The 22,787-nt window shown below is 52.9% G+C and overlaps 9 protein-coding genes across 9 annotated transcripts; 5 read left to right on the top strand and 4 right to left on the bottom strand.

The window, feature by feature from the left end:
- Nucleotides 1-172: 172 nt before the first annotated feature.
- Nucleotides 173-475, bottom strand: DPH3 (Diphthamide biosynthesis protein 3; the record flags this gene model as incomplete). Its single annotated transcript, XM_051446096.1, has 2 exons — nucleotides 173-229; nucleotides 281-475. The coding sequence occupies 2 exons, from the start codon at nucleotides 473-475 to the stop codon at nucleotides 173-175; spliced, it is 252 nt and encodes an 83-aa protein (XP_051302863.1).
- A 330-nt stretch (nucleotides 476-805) lies between these two features.
- On the top strand, nucleotides 806-3,224 carry J4E86_005562 (uncharacterized protein; the record flags this gene model as incomplete). The annotated part of the gene is made up of 2 exons (XM_051446095.1): nucleotides 806-921; nucleotides 1,040-3,224. 2 exons carry the CDS (start codon nucleotides 806-808, stop codon nucleotides 3,222-3,224), a joined length of 2,301 nt encoding a protein of 766 aa, XP_051302862.1.
- A 1,271-nt stretch (nucleotides 3,225-4,495) lies between these two features.
- On the top strand, nucleotides 4,496-4,945 carry J4E86_005561 (uncharacterized protein; the record flags this gene model as incomplete). The annotated part of the gene is made up of 2 exons (XM_051446094.1): nucleotides 4,496-4,605; nucleotides 4,663-4,945. 2 exons carry the CDS (start codon nucleotides 4,496-4,498, stop codon nucleotides 4,943-4,945), a joined length of 393 nt encoding a protein of 130 aa, XP_051302861.1.
- Nucleotides 4,946-6,686: 1,741 nt separating this feature from the next.
- J4E86_005560 (uncharacterized protein) lies at nucleotides 6,687-7,512 on the bottom strand (the record flags this gene model as incomplete). Its single annotated transcript, XM_051446093.1, has 2 exons — nucleotides 6,687-6,705; nucleotides 6,743-7,512. The coding sequence occupies 2 exons, from the start codon at nucleotides 7,510-7,512 to the stop codon at nucleotides 6,687-6,689; spliced, it is 789 nt and encodes a 262-aa protein (XP_051302860.1).
- Nucleotides 7,513-8,458: 946 nt separating this feature from the next.
- J4E86_005559 (uncharacterized protein) lies at nucleotides 8,459-8,721 on the bottom strand (the record flags this gene model as incomplete). Its single annotated transcript, XM_051446092.1, is given in 2 exon segments — nucleotides 8,459-8,680; nucleotides 8,695-8,721. The coding sequence occupies 2 exon segments, from the start codon at nucleotides 8,719-8,721 to the stop codon at nucleotides 8,459-8,461; spliced, it is 249 nt and encodes an 82-aa protein (XP_051302859.1).
- A 915-nt stretch (nucleotides 8,722-9,636) lies between these two features.
- Nucleotides 9,637-10,952, bottom strand: J4E86_005558 (uncharacterized protein; the record flags this gene model as incomplete). The annotated part of the gene is made up of 2 exons (XM_051446091.1): nucleotides 9,637-10,173; nucleotides 10,227-10,952. The coding sequence occupies 2 exons, from the start codon at nucleotides 10,950-10,952 to the stop codon at nucleotides 9,637-9,639; spliced, it is 1,263 nt and encodes a 420-aa protein (XP_051302858.1).
- Nucleotides 10,953-12,144: 1,192 nt separating this feature from the next.
- Nucleotides 12,145-14,866, top strand: J4E86_005557 (uncharacterized protein; the record flags this gene model as incomplete). Its single annotated transcript, XM_051446090.1, has 3 exons — nucleotides 12,145-12,248; nucleotides 12,319-14,762; nucleotides 14,811-14,866. 3 exons carry the CDS (start codon nucleotides 12,145-12,147, stop codon nucleotides 14,864-14,866), a joined length of 2,604 nt encoding a protein of 867 aa, XP_051302857.1.
- Nucleotides 14,867-18,035: 3,169 nt separating this feature from the next.
- Nucleotides 18,036-18,572, top strand: J4E86_005556 (uncharacterized protein; the record flags this gene model as incomplete). Its single annotated transcript, XM_051446089.1, has 1 exon — nucleotides 18,036-18,572. One exon carries the CDS (start codon nucleotides 18,036-18,038, stop codon nucleotides 18,570-18,572), a length of 537 nt encoding a protein of 178 aa, XP_051302856.1.
- A 2,208-nt stretch (nucleotides 18,573-20,780) lies between these two features.
- On the top strand, nucleotides 20,781-22,395 carry J4E86_005555 (uncharacterized protein; the record flags this gene model as incomplete). The annotated part of the gene is made up of 2 exons (XM_051446088.1): nucleotides 20,781-21,005; nucleotides 21,055-22,395. The coding sequence occupies 2 exons, from the start codon at nucleotides 20,781-20,783 to the stop codon at nucleotides 22,393-22,395; spliced, it is 1,566 nt and encodes a 521-aa protein (XP_051302855.1).
- Nucleotides 22,396-22,787: the final 392 nt, after the last annotated feature.

Genomic DNA, 22,787 nt, shown 5'->3' with positions numbered 1-22,787 from the left:
CAACTCTGCTTCCCCAAACATCCCATGTGGTATATCTCTGGTCTTTGCCAGACTGCGACCACGTTGTATAGCCAACTTCCCCCAAACGCCGATATATGCATTCTAACGCCGTAGATACTGGGAGACATGGTATGGAACCTCGTAAGGTGGTATGAAATGATAGTCGAGGAACCTAGGCGGTAATCGCGACGCTCTTGGGTGCATCGTCGTTCTCTGGTGGGAGATCGGACTGCAACATGTCAGTGCTCAAGTCTCGCCATGTACTGAGTAGAGGACATACCGGGTCGAAGATAATGCGTATCATCAGACTACAACTGGGACAACGCGCTATGTCCTCTCCGTCGCGCATGTCGTAGATGGAGATCTCAAAACGGTCGCCGCATGGGCACGGGTGGTGGTAGATTTGCAGCGTCTCGTCATAGAAGCAGTCTTCGATTTCGATCTCGTCGTAGAGGTTGAGTTCTTCGTCGGCCATGTTGGGTAGGTGTGCGCGTGGAAAGAGCGATTGAGTTTGTCGGCGACAGCGCGAGGAAGTGGCGGGGTGGGAACCTTTGGCCGGCACGCTAGCCATGGACCTGCATTGATCCGCCCGTCCATTCACATCACCAGAAGCTCCGAACACGTACCGTAACGTCGAGGCCGCCCGCCTACCCCGTCCGCGACTTCCATCTGCACCCTACCATGGGCGCGCACCTGATACACGAAAAAAACTGAACAGGTTTGCAGACTACATCAAGACAAAAACCTTCAAAGTGGGTGATCTAACGTCAACGTAGGCTCTAGGGTGTTCAGCACGTCTAGAACCATGGGCGACGTCGAGTCCGCCACGGTGAAGCTCGCAGAGCTGCTGCGACACCCAGAGGACCTCGACAAGATACCGGCGCTGAAAGCCGAGTTTATGCGCAAGAAGGCTGCTGTAGGGTAAAGTAGCCGCCACGAACAGCTTTCAAGATATCTTGCTAACTTATTACTAGTATGTAGCTCCCTTGCTATGCTTTGCCAGCGCGGTTCTAAGACATCTTATTATTCGTGCTAACAGCTTGATAGATGGCCAACTCCGACATGGGCTGAAAGAGCAGCTCGAGTTGACCCAGTCGGGCATGAGCAGCATCACCGAGGGCCAGCGCACCGTCAACCTGATCAAAGAGGAGATGATGAAGATAGACAAGCTATGCGCCGAGGCCCAGAATATGATTCAGGACTTCCCGCACATCAACCTGGTTGCGCAAACACACAAGAACTTTGAATCGGTGGAGAAGATGCGCAATGACATCGAGGCCTTTGAGGAGCGCCTGGAGAACCTCGAGATCCTGCTGGCACAGGACGACGAAGACCCTGCGAACCAGCCGAACCTGCTACAAGTACACTACGGTCTGACCCAACTACGAGACATCCGCGACGAAGCCATGGGCCAGATCAAGAACAGCGACTCTTCCACCGAACTCATCGATAACCTCACACTAGAGAGTGGTATCACGGTGCAGGACCTCTTCGCGCGCTTGGACGATGTCGTAGAGTGGTTTGACAGGCATATCGGCGAGGCGTGCATAAACCTCATACAGTTGGTGCAGACCGACAACGTAGGCATGGTGGTCCGCTTGGCCGTCGTGATTGAGGAAGAAGAGAAGACGGACAAGAAGATCAAAGCGCTGCAAGATGCGCAGAGAGAGTTCGGAGATCTCGCTTCTCGCTTCAAGTCCATCACACAAGGGCCCAAGGAGCTTCGCGGCTACAAGGAGAAGTTCATTACCTCCATCGAATATGTTTGCAAGGCAGAGATGGACGGAGTGAGAGAACAATTCCAAGAAGACCCCGAGAAAGTCGAAAAGTACTTCAAGTGGTATTTCAACAACCTGAACACAGTCAAGCTGGGTATGGTCGAGCTCATGCCGAAGAAGTGGAAGATCTTTGACACATACACCAATATCTACCACAAGCAGATGCACGACTTCCTCATGGAGTTTGCCGATGACGAAGCTCTTGGGCCGCAATACCTGCTGGCTGTCATCAACTGGGTGGACAAGTACTACGTCAAGATGCAGAAGCTTGGGTACTCGGAAGAGCAACTACAGCCACATGTCATCGACAACCGCAGTCCCGAGCTGATACGTACCTACCGCTCCGTTATCATCCAGGCTGTGGATCAATACATGGAACGCATCAATACACAGGATAGGCAGAGGTTCGTGCAGCAAGACAAAACTGCATATGAGACCAACTTTGACGGTATCCTCCAAACGAAGGCTCTTGGAGACGTCTGGACGCTTTTCAGCCAGAACATCGGTGTCGCTGCCAGTAGTCAGCGTCCCGACGTTGCTGATGGTGTAGTCGACTCCATGTTCCGTGCCCTATTGTCTCGCCAGCGTATATGGACGCAACTGATCGACGAAGAAAAGGCCAAATACCTCGGACCTACTCCCGCGCAAGATGAAGATGATATATATGTCTTGCAGGAGTGGCTCATCGCTCTTGCAAACGACCAGATCATCTGCATTGACGATGACATTGACGGCAGTGGTCAAGCCTCCTTCCTGAGCGTCTTTGAGCGTGAAGTCACGCCTATCGTCTCCCAGGATTACATGATCGACAAGCTGGCCAAGAATGTAGACGAGGCCAAGAACGGCTATATTGACATTTCATCGCACTGCATACAAGTCTTTAGCGAGCTCATCTTCATGGTCGATCTTAAGCCTGTGCTTTCCAAATTCTTCACCGTCGAGTGGTACTCGAGGCAGGATATGGCATCGATCATCACAACGTTTAAAGACTACGTGGATGAGTTTCTCCCTAGGATCCACCGCTCGCTACAGGATCTTATCATCGATTCTCTCGCTGACGAGCTGCTGGTTCAATATCTCGGGGCTGTGCGCAACAAGGGTGCCAAGTTCAAGAGGACGGATCAGTTTGCAGACAAGATGAAAGACGACCTTTACACAGCGTTCGAGTGGTTTGTGTCGTTTGGTGAGCAAGGTCGCGATATCAAGGACCGATGGCGCGCTGTGCAACAGTTCCTCAAGCTGCTGGAATGCGACAAGTCGCAGGTGCAGTTTGCGTATGTGGAGTTCAAGAATGCTTATCGGGATGTTAGTATTACATGGGTGGAAGCTGTTTTGAGAACAAGGGATGACTTTGACCGGGGCATGTTGAACGCGGTTAAAGCAAAGGCCGCAGAACCTATAGCAGACGATGCGCCTCCTGATCCAATCATGGGCAGGGTGAAGTAAGGCTCGATTTGGCACATATCAATTTCGGAGAAGGCACCTCATACAAGAAAAAAACTGAACAGGTATAGTGCCTACATCGACGCCAGGTCACCTATCTGGTAGGTTTTCATATTAATGTAGGCTGCAGGTCTGTTTAGATTTTTCTTGGTTGACTTGAAGGCATGTCTGGCGTTGGAGGTGTGTAATATGGGGTCAGTGTTGCAATCGCCGGCAACGCGGCATCACTAACGACTCTAGAGCAACACGATATACCCCGGATTTCTACTCGTCATTAGATTAGCGAATACGAACTTTCTCACATCATGTTCACTGAGCGAAATGTGTACAATCGCATCGTACTGCTGACTTTCTCGGGGTATGACGTCTGCAGACCCCTATCCGCGCGCGCTCTCATCAAACGCAAAAGCAGCGATGGGCGAGGATGAGCAGCAAGATCGACAGGTACATTTCCTCGTCGACGGGAACATTCATGATCGAGGTGATAGCCTAGCCCCATCACGGCTAGGGTCAGGGGTCCGCCCACCGGCGTCTCAGAACGGTGGAAGGCGCCGCGTGCTAATATTGAGCCGTTCCTATCAAAATGACCTTAATATGCAGGCCGCATTTTTGGTTGGAAGCTGTGATTAGGGATGTTTCGAAACAACTCGTCCTCGAGATGTCGCGTGCTGCGATGGAAATAGAACTCAACGCCTTTGTAACAGCAAAAGCAGTCTGAACAATCGTAACGAGGCGCGCGAAACACAAAAAGCCCAGCATGACGCGCAACACTCCCCCACATTCACCGCGGCAATTGCAAGGCTTTTGCAAACCTCATGATGCGCACCTACCAACCGTCGATCAACAAACACAATTTCCGCTATCGCCCACCCCAACCTGTGAGCAATCCAGCATGCTCGCCACACCTGACATGCAAGGATGACCCAACCAATCTAGACCATCGCCCGCGAGGAAATGAACCAACTCAGTCGATCGATGGGCAAGGCTGGCGCGTCCTCCACCCACCCCATCACCTGTCATATGACTACTAATAAGAGGGCTGTATAAGACCCATTGGACCGCCTCATATCCCTCCTACTACTCTTCTTCTCTCATCATCCTACGATCCAAACATAATCTATAGTACCTAGTGTTCTATTAGCCACTCATTTTTTTCTTGCAAGCCAAGTCAAACTCACAGTCTTTACTACCACCAATCACTCAACGACTCGACTTTACGTCTCCTAACGCCTTATACCCAATTTACCTTCTCCCAACTTCTATCAACATTCAAGATGCGTTTCACCATCATTGCCGCTTCGCTCGTCGCAGCTGTTGCTGCTCAGTACGGTGCTCCCGCTGCTGAGGAGTCCTGCTCTGCTGCCGTCACTGTCACTGTCACCGAGTACGTTTCTTCCTCACATTATTCATCATACAATCTCATGCTCACAACCATACCCAGGACTATGCAGCACACCCCCGTCGCTCCCTCCATGAGCTCCGCTTACTACCCCACCACCGCCCCCATGGCCCCCTCCTCCGCCCCCGTCATGGGCGGCACCGGCGTCCCCATGGTCCCCGATGCGTCCTCCGTCGGCACCGGATACGCCATGCCCACCGGCACTGCCGCCCCCACTGGCAGCATGACCGGTCCTCCTCCCTCTGAGTTCACTGGTGCCGCTTCTGGCCTCAAGGTCGGTGGCGCGCTCGCCGGTGTTGGTGCCGTTGCTGCTTTCTTCTTGTAGATTGAGTAATAGGAGTGGTGGTTTGAGATGGATGGAGAAGGGGATGGAAGAGAGGTTGCGGATGTTGCGATACCCAAAGGGTTGCGTTCTTTGTTTAGTACCTTTTTGAATTGATGTTTGAGCCCGGTTGTGGCTTTTTATGAACATGTCTTTGCTGTTGGTGATGCTGTTCTGGTGTTAGGTGATGGATATATGCAATGATTGAGTGAAAAGTTGTCGCTGACAGTCATGAGATTGCCGTGGAGGAAATGCTCTCATGGAGTTGAGTCTGCCAGATCTATTGACTGACTAGAAATCACTACTTCACCGCCTTCTCCGGAAGAGCCTTCTCAGAAGGTTTCTGACAGGGTTACCGCAACCAGCACCGTCACTGCTACTTCTCTTCGCTACCCCTCCTCCCTTCAATGGAACCACCCACTGGACATCTCTCTTTACCCTTGGCTGTGGACGATGAGAGGGCAGCGGATAGTAAGGGTAATCGCCCTCCCTAATGACTGGCAAAGAACCCTGAACCTCTGGTCCCAATCCCAGGGCTTTCATTTCCCGCCCTACTTCAGTCGCTGAGCGTCCTGTCTGTTGCGTGTTTTCCACGTGCTGAATCTTCTCATCTTGTTCACGGACAGCATCTTGAGCTGCATCAGTAAGGGCGATACTCAATGGTCTCGTATCCAAGCTGTCTTCATCTTTGTTCTCTTCTTCGTCTTCACCATAAAGATCCAAGTCATCAGGCAAAATATCGCTCATCCGCGTAGTTTGTGACCCCCAGCCTTCATCTCCAGCTGCCCGTGCGCTAGATGAGTTCAAATCACCAGATGAACTATCAGACGAATGAAGAGAGCTTGTACTACCATCGCATAAAGTGCGGGGTATTGGATACGCAGGCAAATCTTCTGTAGACCTCGAAGTACGAAGAACATGATTAGCGTGAAAAAGAGTGAGCGCAGGAGATGGTGGGGAAGGTGGCAGAACAGGCGAATCAGTACGGAAAGATGTTGGACTGATGCTTATCGTCGGACTGAAGAGGAATGTTTGGGCGCCGGGGAACACAGGGAGGGTATTACCACTCGCGTAAAAGATTGTTGTTGTAGGTGTTGAACTAAGCAGAAACGTTTGCTTAACGACTGCATTCGTGGTAATCGTCATATTGGGGTTTCGTCGTGGCATTATACACAATTTTCGGTCTGGAGAGAGCGCAGGGATATGGCGAGTGATGTATGTGGTCGTGGATATTCTCGTGGTCGGTTTCCAACGGAGAGATGCGAAGCGGTAGGCGAAGAGTGCTGCGTAACAGGACAGCGAGGCTTGCATTCTTCCTGAAGGCTTTCATAGTAGGCTTATCACATAAGTAAAGGGTTGAGCGTTGGAGATGCACTGGTTAGTGAACAAGGACATTGTGGTTGTGTGGCAGTGGACGGAACAAAGACATAACAGCGGTGATGAGATTTGGTATGGAGACAAAGAAGTGATGATAGTAAGCTGGGTGAACAGTGGTGATTATATACTGTTGGACGGTGTAGATAAACACTTCGACTAAATGGCCATACTGTCGAGCTTTCAGGAAGACCATATCCGCTTCAGACGTACATAGATAGCTAACGCAACATCGAGATACCCCCCACTCACCATCATCTCCCCCTTCTACAGCAAGCAAGTTTACACTCCGGGTCGCAGCACCCAGGCATCGCTCCAGGACCCATTTGCCTCAGCGCTGCATCGCTAGCGACTTCTTCAAGAGCAAATGTCACACATGCAAGATCAGCCTGTACTCGGTCGAAAGCCATCCGTTCTCTAGCCCACTTCTCCGCAGCAGCCGCTTTCTCGGCTTCCTCTTTTCTCTTAGCAGCTTCTTCAGCACTGGGAGGCGGCTCGTTACGGCCCTGTATCTTCTCTGCAAACCACGACTTGGCTTTGCGCAGTCCATGCCGGCCTGATGCTGTGATTTCAGGTAGAATTTTGGTCTCATTCCATGTCGACAAGTGATGGGTGCTCTTTCTGAGATCTTTGGAACTTCTTTTGAGAAGCAGACGGCTGTTGATTGGTACCTTGTTGCCTATGTTGGGCGCTCGTGTGGTAGCTACACCAGTAGCATGGTTGTCTAAAGGAGATCGTGGTGTGTTGATGTCCCACGGAGCGGTATATTCTAGTCCCCATCTGTCAGGTACTTCCGTGCTATCGCTACCTGCTTTGCTCTCGGTGTCGCAATCGCTTAGAACAAGTCGTGGCTGATCGTTTCGCCCGAAGGCGACCTTTATAGCTCCTCGCCTGTTCCGCTTTTCCGTAGTATTGCTATCTGTGTCTGTGAAGCAATCGCTTAAAACGGAGCGTGGTTTATCCTTTTGATGAACAGCAATGTATTCAGGTGCTGGGTTGTCGGGCGATTCTGTGGTATGGCTTTCTGTATCTGTGTCGCAGTCGCTTATAACAGAGCGTGTGTTGGTGGTTTGGTTGATTACGGTGTACTTGCGCTCTCGTCTCTTGGGCGCTTCGCCGTTGTCTGAGTCGGTAACAGAGTCAGTTCGAGTGGAACCTTGCCTATACTCGTGTTGGTAAACCTGGTTGCGACGCATTTGTATTGATCGAACGTGTGAGCTATAGGAACTTCGATTGCTGCGATTGATGTCAGGAGCCTCATCTATCAGGGCTTCGTGTGAGACGGTAAGTGTTTCTTGTTGTACGAGAGCTGTTGAAGAAACAGACGTTGGAGCTGGCGGTAGCGTTTCCGCATTTGCGAATCTCATTGGAATTTCTGCACGGATTTCCTCCCATTCTTCTCTTGTCGAGAATGGTGGGCAGGCGAAGATGTCCCTAGAAAACCTGTCTGTTGGTGCTGGCTCGGTATACCTTGGAGACTGCAAAGGCGCTGGGTGAAGATGTTCCCTGTCGTACAGTTGCTCAAGGCCGACTATTCCGTGACGACGAGACGACCGATCGACTGCCGCGGAAGGAATTGTTGCAGGAGATGATAATCGTGCATTTGTAATGCCAGACCCAGGAGATGTAGCAGGATTCACCGTCGGCTCAGCGGCGTTCTCACTTTGGTCTGCTCGAAAAGTAGCCCGAAGATCTCCGTCACGCGATTTGTGAGGAACGTCGCAAGCTTCCATCCTCTCGATTTTCAACTTGCGTTGTCTGGCACTCATCGAGCCCCAAGGTAGAGATGGCATGTTAGTCGCAGGCGATATGTCTCAATCCGGTTGAGAGTAGCTCACCGGAAGCTTCCTCTCAAAGTGCGGAGAAAAGGCGCGGCCGATATGTTTGGGCAACAACACTGTAAAGGTACATGTTTGACGCTGGAAGAATGGTGAAATATCGAATGCATGCTGGATGGTGATCGAAGGAGGATTGATCAGCAATCAAGATCTCGCGATGAATGTAGAGAAACGAGGCTGTAATAGGGAGATAAAGTGTAGCGCAGGGCGTTCAGAAAAAATGCTGCGCAAAGAGATGCAAAAACAGAAAGAAGATGTCCCCTTCGAACAGTCCTATAGGTCAGCGACTCACTCCCAGGTATCTTCATTTAGAGCCTCCTTCTCCTTCATCCTTTCCTGCCTGCGACCATATATCCTCGTTGTCAGTCATGTTGTCCTCATCCGTCCCCTCCGATGAGCCGCTCGAGGAAGTAGCTGGAATAAGCCACTCTCGCAGATCAGGATCCTTCCTCAACTTTGTGTGTGTCAGGCCGCTGAGTACTAGACGGTCATTCCGATGGTAGTCATTCAAATCGTAGCGCTTTAACTCGTCTATCTTACAGTAATGCCCTCCGCCCTCGCCTCCATCGCGTTTATAATGGGCATTGAGATTGTGACAAGAAGTCACATGGCGGACGTCGCATGCTTCTTTCTTGTAAATTTCGTATCGCCGCTGAGATTCCGCAATGCGATCCATAGTCCGCTTCTCTTCTCTATGCTAATGTTGCGATATAGTCCGGCTAATTCGTACGCCTTAGCAATACACGCGTTGGTGTGTAGTACCTGTTCACAGGATTCGTTGGGGAGGAGCTCAAATTGTGTAACTAACGTCCGTGAACTGTCGGAGTACCAAGCTGGAAGAGATGGCCTGAAGCTGTGCGGCGTAGGATGGGATAAGGGCTGTTGCGCTTTAAAAAATTGCCGTCACGATCTAATGGTAGCATAGACCTTCTTCGACCGCGGTTTAGACTGTGGATTGGTAGAATGGAAAGGAGTGTAGGGTTCTTCGGTCGGCCTGCGTGTGAGGTGTTGATGTGGTCCTGGTTCAGACAATTCGTCGTTGGATCTGAAGACTTTGGCGTGTACACGCGTGTTCTTGGTATATAGGATCGGCATTTGGATTGTGAATAAACAAGAGCGCTGTCATGTGATCGGCGATGAAAACATTGTATGGTGAGGGGGCAATACGTTGTGCAGACTAGATGAGATTAGAGCCCACAATATGGATATCTCCAACTGACCACAGGGGAAAGACATGTCTCAGACCGACAAACAGCCTGATTAGCTGGAACAACCTTCCATTGGTCATGCGTGGGATACTCCCGGAATGCGGTACGTAGAAGAAATCTAAACTTCGTGTAGATTGCCGTAAGTACGGTATCAACGCCACCATGAATGAACGCCTATGCGTGAATCCCAATTTTGGATGATCGGACGCGCCAAGTAGTGTGGTTCGCGGGCCGTCGTAGACTGTACAATAATTACGAACTTCCTCTTCAACACTCAGCGCCGGCTTTTGAGTCCAGCCCGAGCAGCTGTAGATCGTCGCTCCGGTTTCGATTCGTCTCCGCTCTCGGATTCACCGTCATCCAGATCATCGCTCATAGGCTCTGACATGTCCTCGCCCTCGTCATCATCCGTCTCTTCTGCTTCATCGTCGATAAGGTCTTCGTCAGAACCTTCACTACCCTCGTCGGAGACGTCATCCATCTCCATGTTCGGGCCCATATCGTCCGACGAGCTTTCATCGTCCTCCTCCATCTCCGGGCGCGATCGCTTCGGGGTTGCAGTGGCTCCCTCAACCGACTCGTCATCAGAGACGTAATCGTCCTGTCCCTCGACATATACCAGTGCTTCGTCCGCATCGTCGTTGGCGGCTTGGTTCCGTTTCCTGAGGTCAAGTTGGGCTTGTAGCATATCTAGGCGACCCTTCAATGACATGAGCGGCATCAGCCCGCTCGAGCGCTCTTTCAAAACTTTGTTCAGTGCGGTGAGTTGCTTGACGATTTGGGGCTGGGAAGCGAGGTATCCTCCGTGGGCCTATCAGGTAAGTGTTAGTCGATGCTTTTTCCATTCAGAGCCGGACTGCTTACGGCAAGACTCCATTGTACCCAGGCCATCAACATGCCTGCTCGACCGGGACTTCGGTGTAGCCTCTCAGCCAATCTCTGCAGTAGTGTTCCAACCAACGGCGATGGCAACCTTTCGACGGTAGCGTAGACCGACTCTACATCGACCACCTGAAGACATGAATCGAGGAGCTCCTTGTCGTTGGTGCGCAGGGCTTGAGTGAGAACGGTGCCGAGAGAGTTTGCATTTGGTGGTGCAAGTGTGCGGTTCTTTGTCGCAGTTACTGCGCGCTCTGGGTTAGGGTCGAAGGCATCTTCGACGCTTATAATTCGCGACTCTTGGACAGGCTCAGGGCCTTCTGCGCGTAATCGGTCCCCGAATGTGAGCTCCTCCGGTTCCGCGCCATTCTCGTCATCCGCAGCAGCTTCGTTCTCAGCATTGGCCTGTGTGGGATCTTCTTGCGCGCTGTCCGAGTCGTCATCGCTCTCTTCCTCGGCGCTGCTGATCTCTATGACGTCCGCGTCCACCATGTGCGCATCGGCCGGTCCTTCCACAACAGCAGTGGCGTCGTCGACTCGGTCTGCCTGCGCATTCTTGACACCGTTTATCTTCGCTGTAGGCTTGGCCGCGTTTCCATTTACTAAAGTTTTGAGACCATTTTGGCGGACTGTCGCAGGCGATTGCGCCAACTTGGGTTTTTTCGCAGGCCGGCGGTCGCGATTCTTCGGGGTTGCTACGGCGGCGGGCATTTTCTTGAGCACCGGTTGTGTTGATAAATCGCAGGCGGCGCGTGTCGAAGGCTTCACCGGAAGTTTGTACAAGGCTGTGATGTTGCAGCCTGAAGCAATGCGCAAGATGCGAGTGGTCGCAAAAAATTTGGGAAGAGCGAATTACCCACCTCTGCACGCACGGGCCTCGCGGACAGGGATCATGGCGTAGAGCTGTCAAGCTCGAGGCGACGCGTTCACGGCGCCCGTTGCAACAGCAGATTCATCGGCAAGGAAGCGTGACAGTCCAAGTGCATCGCAAGAATGCTACAATAGCAGTAAACAATGTCCAGACGCGGCGTTGCGGACGCGCATAGTCAAGAAGTCGGCAAGGACACGTTCCCTTCGAGGCTAGTGCACTTCAGGGGCTGCTCTGAGGCTTGGCTCGGAGATGGAAGGGCCGGGCTACTTAACCCCAATGCCTCTCCTCTCGCGTCTGTCTTCGACGTTCTTGAGTCCATTTTCCTGATCTGCCTCCAATCAATACGCGCCTGCTCCCGATCACCCAACCTTACTCGCACTCCCCCGCCACACCTCATCACCCGCCCAAGGCCCAGTATATCGCGTCCCAAGTCTAGGCGGCTGCACCCACTACACCCGACATAATTAATACGCGCATCCATCCCCGTCTGTCTGCATCCGCATCCGCTGCACACTAGCCCTCACCGCCCGCCGTCTGCGCTCCCAAGCCGCCGTCACCATCCGTGCACCACATCACCAACGTTTGTGTTGTTGTCGCACATCTTGAGAGGGCGCACAGCTGCACCACGCCGTTATTGCCTCTTCCTCTACGCGCTTGGCCCACCACAACAAACGCGTCGGCGCTATAAAGTCTGACTCATCACCGACTGCCGTCGCCGCCCTGCTACCTCGCCGCCGCCACCATCTGGTACGTAGTCACGTGCGTTTCAGCCTCTGCAACATATAGTCCGCAGCTGCCCCTCCTCATCCCTCGCGTCACTGCACCGACGCTAGCCTCACTTTGCGACCCCACCTTTACCGCAAACGCGCCCATCCCTCCCTCATTGCCGTGTCCGTCATTAACACGCGTATATTTGCGCAGTCGCGTGTGCCTAAAGCGGAAGTCGCTAACGAACCAAGATTAGCAACAACATCAAACACACCACATACTCTGTCAGCCGCGCGCAAACCCGTCTTTGACTTTCATGGCCCCATGGCAGTAATGACATCACCTACTGTCGACAAATCCTCCCTGGACCTTAAGGCGAGCGCTTTTGCGCCGGCAGACGCAATGGCAGTCGATACCGAGGCAAACGGGTAAGTCGCTCTTCCCTCCACCTTCACCCGCCCCTCCTCTCACCTCGCGCAACCTACTAATACCTAGTAGTGTTCACGATGTACTCTTTGACGAACCCGACTCCAAGACCACCACCATCGACGATACCACCGCGCAATCAAAACCCACTACCAACGGAAATCACGTAGACATGGACGAGTCAGCGCCTGCAGTTGAGCCCACTACCAACGTATCCGCCGGAATCGATGGTGTCGCACAATACCTACCCGAAAACCAGGACAATAATTCGCTGTTCGGCGACTCGGATGTTGGTGCTACGGTAGCGAACGCTGTCGAGGCGCCGACTTCAGACGTACGCGATGAGCCAGCGACTGCAGAGGAGCTCTCTTCAGCCACCCAGGCAACAGGCGCTAGCACTCAGGAAGTGCCCGAAACCCAGTTAGCCGACAAAGAGGAAGGCCCGACTGAAGATAGTATGGACACCACCGCCGATGCGCCTGAAGAGTCGAAACCCTCAGAGTCCTCCGGAGCGCCTACCAAGCCAATGCACGACCTCACGATCAAGACCGATGGCGATGCAGCCACTGCACCCCAATCCGCTGCCGCTCAATCACCGGCGATCGTGGACCGGGAAATGGAGGATGCCCCTTCCTCTGGCAAGGTGCGCCCCCGCGAGGATGACGATGACGACATTCCTGACGCGAAGCGCACCAAGACGGAAGAGGAGGCCCAAGCCGACTTCAAGCTGCCGGAGTTGCCGAATCAGGCAGAACAGGCCAGCGTAAATGGAGATACCCCGGGTCCGACATCTGACTCTGCGCAAGAAGCATCAGGCGTTCACAAGGCTGTTGATTGGGAGGAGTGGCCCACCACTCCGATGACGGATGCACAGAACAGGTTTCTTCTTGAGCGGATAAGGAACACGAAGAAGATCAAGGTTTCATTAGCGTTCAAGGATCCTGTTGACCCTGTAGCCCTCAACATCCCGACTTATCCCGACATTGTCAAGAACCCAATGGACTTGACGACTATGGAGCACAAGCTGAAGGACAAAAAGTACACTTACGTAAGGGATTTCATGGCAGATCTCGATCAGATGATCACGAACAGCGAGCTTTTCAACAACAAGGAGCACCCTGTAACGCAAGCAGGTTACAACCTTCGCGCCTACTTCTTGAAAGGCATGGGTAAGATGCCCCGAGGCGCTGCTGCGGAAGAGCCTCCAAAGCCAGCAAAGGCCAAGAAGCCGTCAGTGAGCACTTCGCAAAAGGCTCGACGTGAGTCTCGCGTTGCGCCGCCCAACGTCAAGTCTCCTGCTGTTGCTACTCCGGCTGCGACGTCGCCTCAGGCTGCCTGGCCTCTTCAGCAAGACGGCACTCCACTGATTCGACGTGATTCGTCCACCACTGACGGTAGGCCAAAGCGAGAGATTCACAGGCCGTCGAAGGATTTGCCGTACACCAACGCAAAGCCGAGACGGAAGAAGTTCCAACAAGAACTCAAGTTCTGCGAGTCTGTCCTTACCGAGCTCATGAAGCCAAAGTACAGTGCGGTCACTTACCCATTCATCGCTCCCGTAGATCCCGTGGCACTCAACATCCCGTCCTATCTCAAGATCATCAAGAAGCCGATGGACTTTGGAACGATCGAGAAGAATCTGAAGAACGGTGTCTACCAGAGTGCCAAGGACTTCTACGCGGATGCGCAATTGGTTTTCCACAACTGCTACAAGTTTAATCCTGAAGGTGATGCTGTCAACCAGATGGGACACAAGATGGAAGATCTCTTCGAGAGCTTGTGGAAGGAGAAGACGGACTGGCTTGCTCAGCATGCGCCTGCTCCTGAGCACTCGCCAAGCGACCTCTATTCCGATGAGGAAGATGAGGAAGACGAAGAGGAGGAGGAGATAGACCCTGCTCAGGCGCAGTTCCTTGCAATCCAACAACAGATTGCTCAACTGAACGCCACAGCGCAACAACTTCTGCAACAACAGACGGGTGGCAAGCGTGCTTCTCCCAAGTTGCCTGGCAAGAAGAAGAAGGCTGTGGCGCCACCAGCAAAGAGGAAGAGTCTACCCCTTGCGGTGCCGCCTCCTGCCAAGCCCATCAAGACTGCTCCAGTCAAGAAGGCAAAGGCTCCTGCGCCTCTGAGTTTCGCCCAGAAGCAGGAGATTTCAGAGGGTATCAGTACGCTCGGCGATCTTGATATGCGTAAGGCGGTCCAGATCATCAGAAACGGCTGCCCGCACCTTGCTACCGTGAACGATGATGAGATGGAGCTCGATATGGACGAGATCAACGATGATACTCTCCGCGAGTTGTTGAGGTTTATCAAGTCTCTGCGTAGCTCTAAGGGAGGTGCCGTGGTCGATGATGACTTTGAACCGCCGAGGCAGGTCTCGAAGCAGGCAGCGGCCCGACCGAAGAAGAACAAGCCCATGGGCAAGAGCGAGCAAGAGGACAACATGCGCAAGATTCAGGAGAAGCTGCAGTCGTTCCAGGGCGGTGCGTCGGGATCCAGCCAGTCTCCACCTGGTGAGTCGTCAGTACGTGCACGTTTCAACCACCCACTAACCTCTGCAGTGCATGATGCCTCTAGCGATGATGACGACAGCGGCTCCGAGAGCGAGGAGGAGTGATCTTCCGTCCATAAGTCCTGCTATTCTCGTGTGACGTCCTGATTCGATGATTGGTCCAATCTCCTTCCTTCTCCTTGACATGATGGAACGTGGGCGTCTGATGGCAGGGAGAACTGAGGCAATGTCAGTGCTTGCTCAAGTCGGAGGGCGTCAACTCACCACCAAACCCATACACAACAACCCACATCGATTGTATAGTATTCTCTCTTGCACACCGACCACACCCTAGAGGTGCCATGATCATGGTACCAATGCCGACAACGGATTACGAGTGACGAGGTTTGTCTTTTTAGGTCCCTTTGGTCAAAGGCATGGGCTGTAAGCCCCAAGTGGCACTTGGCGTGGAGGTTCGACTGAAAATGGAGGACATGCGAGTATCCTTTTGCTGTATGAGTATGCTGCTCGGGTAGGCAGCCCAGAACAAAATCCAGATAATATTGCCAAATGTGCGTTGTGCCTCGGCGTGTGATGTTCCACGGTGCTTGTGGTCTTGGCTCGGCAGGCCTCGAGAGTGGATGCCAGTGGATGCCAGTGGATGCGGCGCAGTTGTGGAGCTGTCCGAAAGGGATAACCGCTATCGTGTGTCGCTTCGCCTGTATGGTTCTTTCGCATATCCATGTGTGTTTTCAAGGTAGCCCGTGTTCCCCCAGGGTGAAGGAGCGGCCACTGGATGTTCGGGGGAGGAAGTTCCGAGGGGTAACCATGATGATGGCGGTACTCAGGGCGCGCACATGGCTGGGTATGCTCCCAAGGACGATAGACTGTAGCACTGTCAGGCTCAGATGCTGTAAGAGGGAGATCAGATACTGTACGCTGTGTTGGGCGCCTCGCTCAAGCAGTGACCCTGACTGCGACGTCGTGTGACGGGAATAGACAGCGACGCCATGAGGAAGGCGCGATGGTCGAAAATGCTGGTGAACGGTCGTGTGCAGTGCAGAGGTTGGAGCGATAGTAAGAATGTAGGCAGTATGGCGGGCGACCCTGAGACAGGCCCGGGAGTGTGAATGCCCTGCTGCTGTGAGTGGAGGCGGAGGGTGGGGATTCCAGCGGGTGACTGACATAGAGCGCCGGTGCTGCGGTCGACGCGCTAAGCTGTGCCTTTCGCGAACTGCCATCCCTCCCAAAACTTCGAGCTCAAGACACCCCAAACAACGCGCGCCCAGCTGTACATACCATCACCACCCTTCCCACGCGACTGCCATCGACACCCCGATTGCGAATCTTTGCCGTTCCGTAGAATTGAGCGCTTGCGACACCAAAATGACGACTGTGCCAGTCAGCGAAGTCAAGAGCACGCACGATCGCTCATCCAGAACCGCGGCGCATTCCCATATCAAAGGACTAGGTCTATCAAGCGATGGACGCGCAACTCCCTCAGCTGGCGGCTTCGTCGGCCAAGCTGCAGCACGAGAGGTACTTGAGCCCTACACACTCTCGTTCAGCCTAGGTACTAACTGGCGCAGGCATGTGGTCTAGTCGTCGACCTCGTCAAAGCGAAGAAGATGTCAGGCAGAGCCGTGCTGCTCGCAGGTGGCCCCGGAACCGGCAAAACCGCATTGGCGTTGGCTGTGAGCCAGGAGCTGGGTACCAAGGTGCCATTCTGTCCGATTGTTGGCAGCGAGATCTACTCTGCGGAGGTCAAGAAGACCGAAGCGCTCATGGAGAACTTCAGAAGAGCGATAGGTGCGTATTCACTTGATCTATGGGCACGGACTGTACTGATACATTGGAACAGGTCTTCGCGTGAAGGAAACCAAGGAGGTCTACGAAGGTGAAGTGACAGAGCTCACGCCTGAAGAAGCCGAAAATCCGCTCGGAGGCTATGGCCGCACCATCTCGCACCTCCTTATCAACCTCAAGTCTGCGAAGGGCACAAAGAAGCTGCGACTCGACCCATCCATATACGAGGCTATACAGAAGGAGCGCGTCCGTCTGGGCGATGTCATCTACATTGAAGCCAACACAGGAGCCGTAAAGCGCGTCGGACGATCGGACGCTTACGCGACTGAGTTCGACCTTGAGGCTGAGGAATACGTCCCGATACCCAAGGGCGATGTGCACAAGAAGAAGGAGATCGTTCAGGACGTCACCCTGCACGACCTAGATGTCGCCAACGCGCGGCCGCAAGGTGGTCAGGACATCATGAGCATGATGGGCCAGTTGATGAAGCCGAAGAAGACTGAGATCACCGAGAAGTTACGGTTGGAGATCAACAAGGTCGTTAACAGGTACATCGACCAGGGCATCGCAGACCTAGTACCCGGTGTGCTCTTCATTGACGAGGTAAGACACTACTTTTTAGCCTATGGACTCAGCTAACATGCGCAGGTTCACATGCTCGATCTCGAGGCATTCACATTCCTGAACCGCGCTCTGGAATCCCCTCTGTCACCTCTTGTCATCCTCGCATCGAACCGCGGCAATACACATATTCGTGGCGGAGAGAACCTTCCTCCTTCAGCGCACGGTATCCCGACCGATCTCCTCGCGCGTCTGCTCATCATCCCGACACACCCATACGGACCCGCAGAGATCAAGTCGATTATTTCCACGCGCGTCACAACCGAGAAGCTCAACATCTCTGCGCCTGCGAAGGAGAAAGTCAGCACTCTTGGTGAGAAGATCAGTCTGCGATACGCGCTGCAACTTCTCGCACCCGCAAGTGTACTGGCAGAGGTCAATGGACGGGAGAACAAGCAAATCGAGGTGGACGATGTGGAGGAATGTCAAAGCCTGTTCTTGGACGCAGGAAGGAGTGCGCGAGCACTGGGCGAGACGAATGGATACATTTCGTAGAGGTTGTGCTGCAGTTTGTACGATAGCCTGGCGTTTGGATGCAGAGGATGGTGGGCGTTTTCACCCAGAAGGGACGATAGCTTTCTGAAAAGTTACACGCAACATGTACTGGGGTCATTCCATATCACGATAATAATTCGGAACTGTACATTCAGATATGTAGAATGCTGTGATGCCTGTCCACGATCTACGAAAATGCGACCTCCGTTGCCACTGCAAGGCTCCGATTGGCTTCGTACGAACCGCGGCCCAGATCGACAGTCAAGAAAGTCGTCTTCGCCATCGACTCACAAACAATTTTCACTCTCCACGCAACATACCTTGTGCAACCCACGTATCTCACAAAAGACCTTGTACCTGTGCAACTCCCACAATGGCCGCCACAATGCGCACCATCACCCGCCTCCCGCGCCAGCTCTCCCGCCGCACCTTCAGCATCTCCACCCGACACGCGCAAGCACCTTTCGGCTCCGGCCCAGCACCACCACGCCTCCCCAAAGAAGACCAAGAAATCTTCGAAAAGCTACAAAAGCAAAGCACCGGCGCCTTCAGCACCCCAAAGGACATCGAAACACCCACCTCCACCCCCAACATCCGCATGCGCATCAACCAGTCGCCCGATTCTGCTCCTACACCCGCGTCTCCAGCCTCGGCGTCTCGACCCCAGATAAACCAGTCGCCTGATAGTGCTGGTAGTGAAGGACCGGAGATTAGATTCGAGAATGGCAAGCAGATTAAGAAGGGCGAGGAGTTCCATCCTAATATGAGGAGAGGGGCGCCGCCGGAGTTCGAGGGCGATGTCAATCCCAAGACGGGGGAGGTGGGTGGACCGAAGAATGAACCGCTTAGGTGGGGGAGTACGGGGAAGACAGGGGATTGGAGTTATAATGGGAGGGTTACTGATTTTTGAGGGGGCGTGAGAGAAGCAGTACAGATGATGTGGATATGTATATACTAGGGAAGTTGAAGGCGACGTTTGTTTGTGTTCATATCGCTATATGGAGATGAAAGACATTCAAAGACCAACTGTACGATGCGTATAAGTTGCCTTCCAGATCTGATGGCTTTCGAAACGCATACAGGTGAGAAACCATACCTGCGCCTACCCAGAAAGATCAGAAAGGGTGGTAATCAAAGAACAGGTATTTGCCATAAATGACTAGGAGGGTTCCAATGCTTCTATCGTCATTTCGAAAGAGGCATTTGGGTATCTTGAGGGACATGATGAAGCGCGAGAAGATTCGATTATGTGTTATCCTAGGCTACGCGCATTGAACAGTAGCAATGCCATCACGACCGCGATACCTTTTCCAAAGCATCCAAAATTGACTATACTGCATATAGTCTACGCTTTGTACACATAAGAAGCGTTATCGAGAGAACAGCATAGATTGCGGTTGCCGCGTACGACATCCTGAGGTAAGCTCCGACTTCGGTATCTTGCAATTGCGGAACATGTGCCAAACGCCCTTTATGTGCTGTAGAACAATTCTCAAATATATATAGTGAGGTGTAAGAGTGGTGGAAGTTCTAGAACTCTGGTTTGGTGGCTTGCATGGCGTTCGGATAGCTTGGAGTTCCGCGGCAGTGCACTCCCCCGGATCACCGAATGTAACAGCGCTCTGGTGCTTGGATGCGGGGTTTATCCGTGCTCGGTAGACTTTCGGTTTCCGAAATTGAAGAGTTGCTGCTTGGTTCTCTGTGGCTGAGCCGTGGATGAAATTTATTGATTCACGACCGTTGGAGTGAACCTTAATGACGCACTTGGACCCTGAGGAGCACCATGTGTTTAGGACAAGCAGGTTTCCAGCTGGGCGAGTGCTTGAACAACACACAGCACACTTGAGGTGACAGCCGACAATGCAGCCGGGGCGTACCTAGGCATTCATAAGAGTTGCAACAGGATCAGCCAAGCACGTCTCGACGTGGCTGTTGAACGCCATTCGGGCATCGCGATGAAGCCAAGTAGCCTACATGAGCTTGCGCAGCACCACCACTCGCGATGATGAGGCCAAGCAATGAGCGAAAACCTTGGATTGTAGAACATGAATGTTTCCACAAATTTTCTTGAGGGCGGGTGTGTTGTGCAAGGCCATGGTGGTTTCATTCCTGTGCCCAGGTTTCAGCCGTGCTGGACGGGCGTTGGCAGGGCCGATCCTGCCCTTTGGGGGGAAGCCGGCAAGGATGTCGCTTATCATCCTTGGAGTGATCAAGCTTTCGCATCATGGATTTAGCTGCAGGTCCCACATGGCTTTCTGATCATCAACGCTGGCCGCCCGCCAGCCGCTCTTCTATCGTAGATCTGATCTCATTGTTGTCGTCAATCCTCATCTGCCGTCCCGTCCAGCGCTAGCCATCATGCTGCATCCCCCCAACTACCCCTATCGCCGTCCTCAACCCGGATTGAGTTCCGCGGGCCTCAGGTGTCCAACGAAACACAGCCCTGGAGTCGTGCAGCAATGGTCTCGGTGTAATTACACCGTCAGCGCGCGCTACGACCTGTCGGTAAATCACCCTGGTCAGCACTATCCACTTCCATAGGCCTAGGGCTACCCAGTCACAGTGTCTGTCGCATCCTCATGCATGCGAATGGTCTGGATTTCGAATTACCCTGGCTTGATGCTGTGGCTGGCGGCGGTCCGTGTTGAGCAATGCAGCGGAAGGTACCTAGGTAAGACCAACAACAAAGTCGCCCGGGCTCACTTATACCCGCGGAGTCCGCCCTTCTGTGACGTGGACCTGAGTTGTCCTACCACCGACTCAGCCCTCGAGCTTACGTTTGCTAGCAGCACGATGCTAATGTCACTGATTGTTCCCACAGTATGTACTCACACAATGCCAACAGACGCCACCCGTGAATGCTAACGCCTCGGGAATAGTGTACCTTCACACGCCAGTTCCCGCTATGAAACTATGATGCAATTGTCAAGTTCCCTTTGTTTTTCTATCTCGTTCCCCTAGAACAGCGATCTACCATAGCCCTGCCGCACTATAGCATAGCTCGTATCGGAACGACCCTTCGGCGACAACCAGGGGCAGCGCGGCCGAACACGATACAGACTGTCAAGATACTTTGCGGCTGCCTTTCTTTCCTCGCTTTCTCACACAGCTGTCGACAATGTTTCGTTTGCTGCTTTGTGCAGCGCTTTTCTTTCAGCACGCCCTCGCATTGAAGGAGACCATTGACCTTGGTTACGCGCAATACCGTGGAAAGGATATTGGCAATGGTGTCATACGATGGGCTGGTATGCGGTATGCCCGCAGTCCAACCCGTTTAGATGGACTTCGATTTGCTGCACCTCAAGATCCCGAAGATGAGCGTAATGTTGTTGACGCTACAAAGGTATAGAGCGTATTCACGGTTTGTCGACACCACGCTAACAGCAGTTTAGTTTGGACCCCTATGTATCGGCACCAAGAGCAGCCTGACAGCCGAGTTTGGAGGGAAACACTCGGAAGACTGCCTGTTCGTCAACGTCTTTGCACCAGAAAGAGCTACCAACAAAAGCATGTTACCGGTCTACGTCTTCATCCAAGGCGGCGGCTTCAACATGAACGGCAATGCGAATTACAACGGTGCAGACTTGATCGATGCCGGCGACGACGGCATGGTTGTGGTCAACTTCAACTATCGAGTAGGGCCTTATGGATTTCTGGCTAGCAAAGAGATTGTTGCAAACCAGAGCCTGAGCTTGAACAACGGACTGAAAGACCAGAGGAAGGCACTCGAATGGGTTCAAAAGCACATTCAGCAGTTCGGAGGCGATCCGGAGCACGTTACTATTGGAGGCGCAAGTGCTGGTGGGGGTTCAGTGGTCTTCCAACTTACCGCATACGGTGGTCGAGACGATGGCCTATTCCACGCTGCCGCTGCTGAATCTCCAGCCTTTCCGTCCATGCGAGATGTGGAGAACAGCCAATGGCAGTATGATGAGCTACTACATCAGACCGGATGCGCGGATCTCAATTGCATGATCAGCTTGGATGCGGTCATCTTCCAGGATGCTGTGCGTACTCTCCTGAAGCCTTTCCCAGGCGGCAAGAATCCACCGCTTTACTTCTGGAACCCGACATTGGACTACGATTTCATCAAAGACTTCACATTCAACGAATTGAAGGCTGGCCACTTCGTCAACGTGCCTACTATTTTCGGTACCGCCACAAACGACGGGATCAACTTCGTGGCCAAGAGTATCATGTCTCAACCTCGAGCGCAAGACTTCCTAGTTGATCAGTACCCCGGTATAAAATGGGACACGATTCGTCAGCTTTGGGATGGCAACATTGGAACCACTGGCGACGCTCGCTGGAGGTCATTGACCGCCGATGTCTATGGTTACATCCGCTATAACTGTCCCAGTCTCAACATTACTGATACGTACGCTCTCAACAATACGAACCCGACTTGGCAGTACCGATGGAATGTTGGAACCGCATCACACGTTGGCGAACTCTTGCCAATCTGGAACAATGCCACTTCAGCGGCTGGTGTCTTTGTCCAGGCGTACTGGGCATCATTCATACGAAGCTATGACCCAAATACCCATGCCGCAGAGTATCTAGTCTCCAAAGGTTCAGAGCTACAGAGTCCGGACTGGCACTCATTCGGCGCAAGCGAAGGGCAGCGATTAAGCTTCAACGACAAGAATGAAGTAGCCATGGAAGCTATTCCCGAGACTGAGTGGCAAAAGTGCGATGCCATCGACGACATGGGTCTGCACCTGAAGCAGTAAGTCCACACCCTCTCTAACCAAGCGGCCTGTCATATGCCGGCAGATTGCGTACCGATGATATTCTTGCCTTATTCAGAAGTTACGCCAAGTCATGAACGTGAGCTAACGATCACCGTAGGCCCGTATTCGACCCCACCTCTCTCGGAACTCGGCACACACCTCTTCCATCCACGTACATGGGCGCCGCTACCATGCTCTTCAGCTTTTTCTACTGGGCTTACATATGAACAATGCGATGGATAATAGGACGCAAAATATCAAACATTTGTACGCCAAACGGTGACGCAAAATTGAGACATCTGACACACGATGTCATTCGGAAGCCATGTCGATCCTCCCACGGCTGACGCATCGCACGAAGAGAAAGCAAATGCCGGAAGTGAGCTGCATGG

The sequence above is a fragment of the Alternaria arbusti genome, assembly GCF_024043155.1.
Source record: "Alternaria arbusti strain BMP 1465 chromosome Unknown scaffold_6, whole genome shotgun sequence".
Classification (NCBI taxonomy): Eukaryota; Fungi; Ascomycota; class Dothideomycetes; order Pleosporales; family Pleosporaceae; genus Alternaria; species Alternaria arbusti.
Note: the sequence above shows the minus strand (reverse complement) of the source record. Positions and strands in the feature narration are given on the sequence as shown.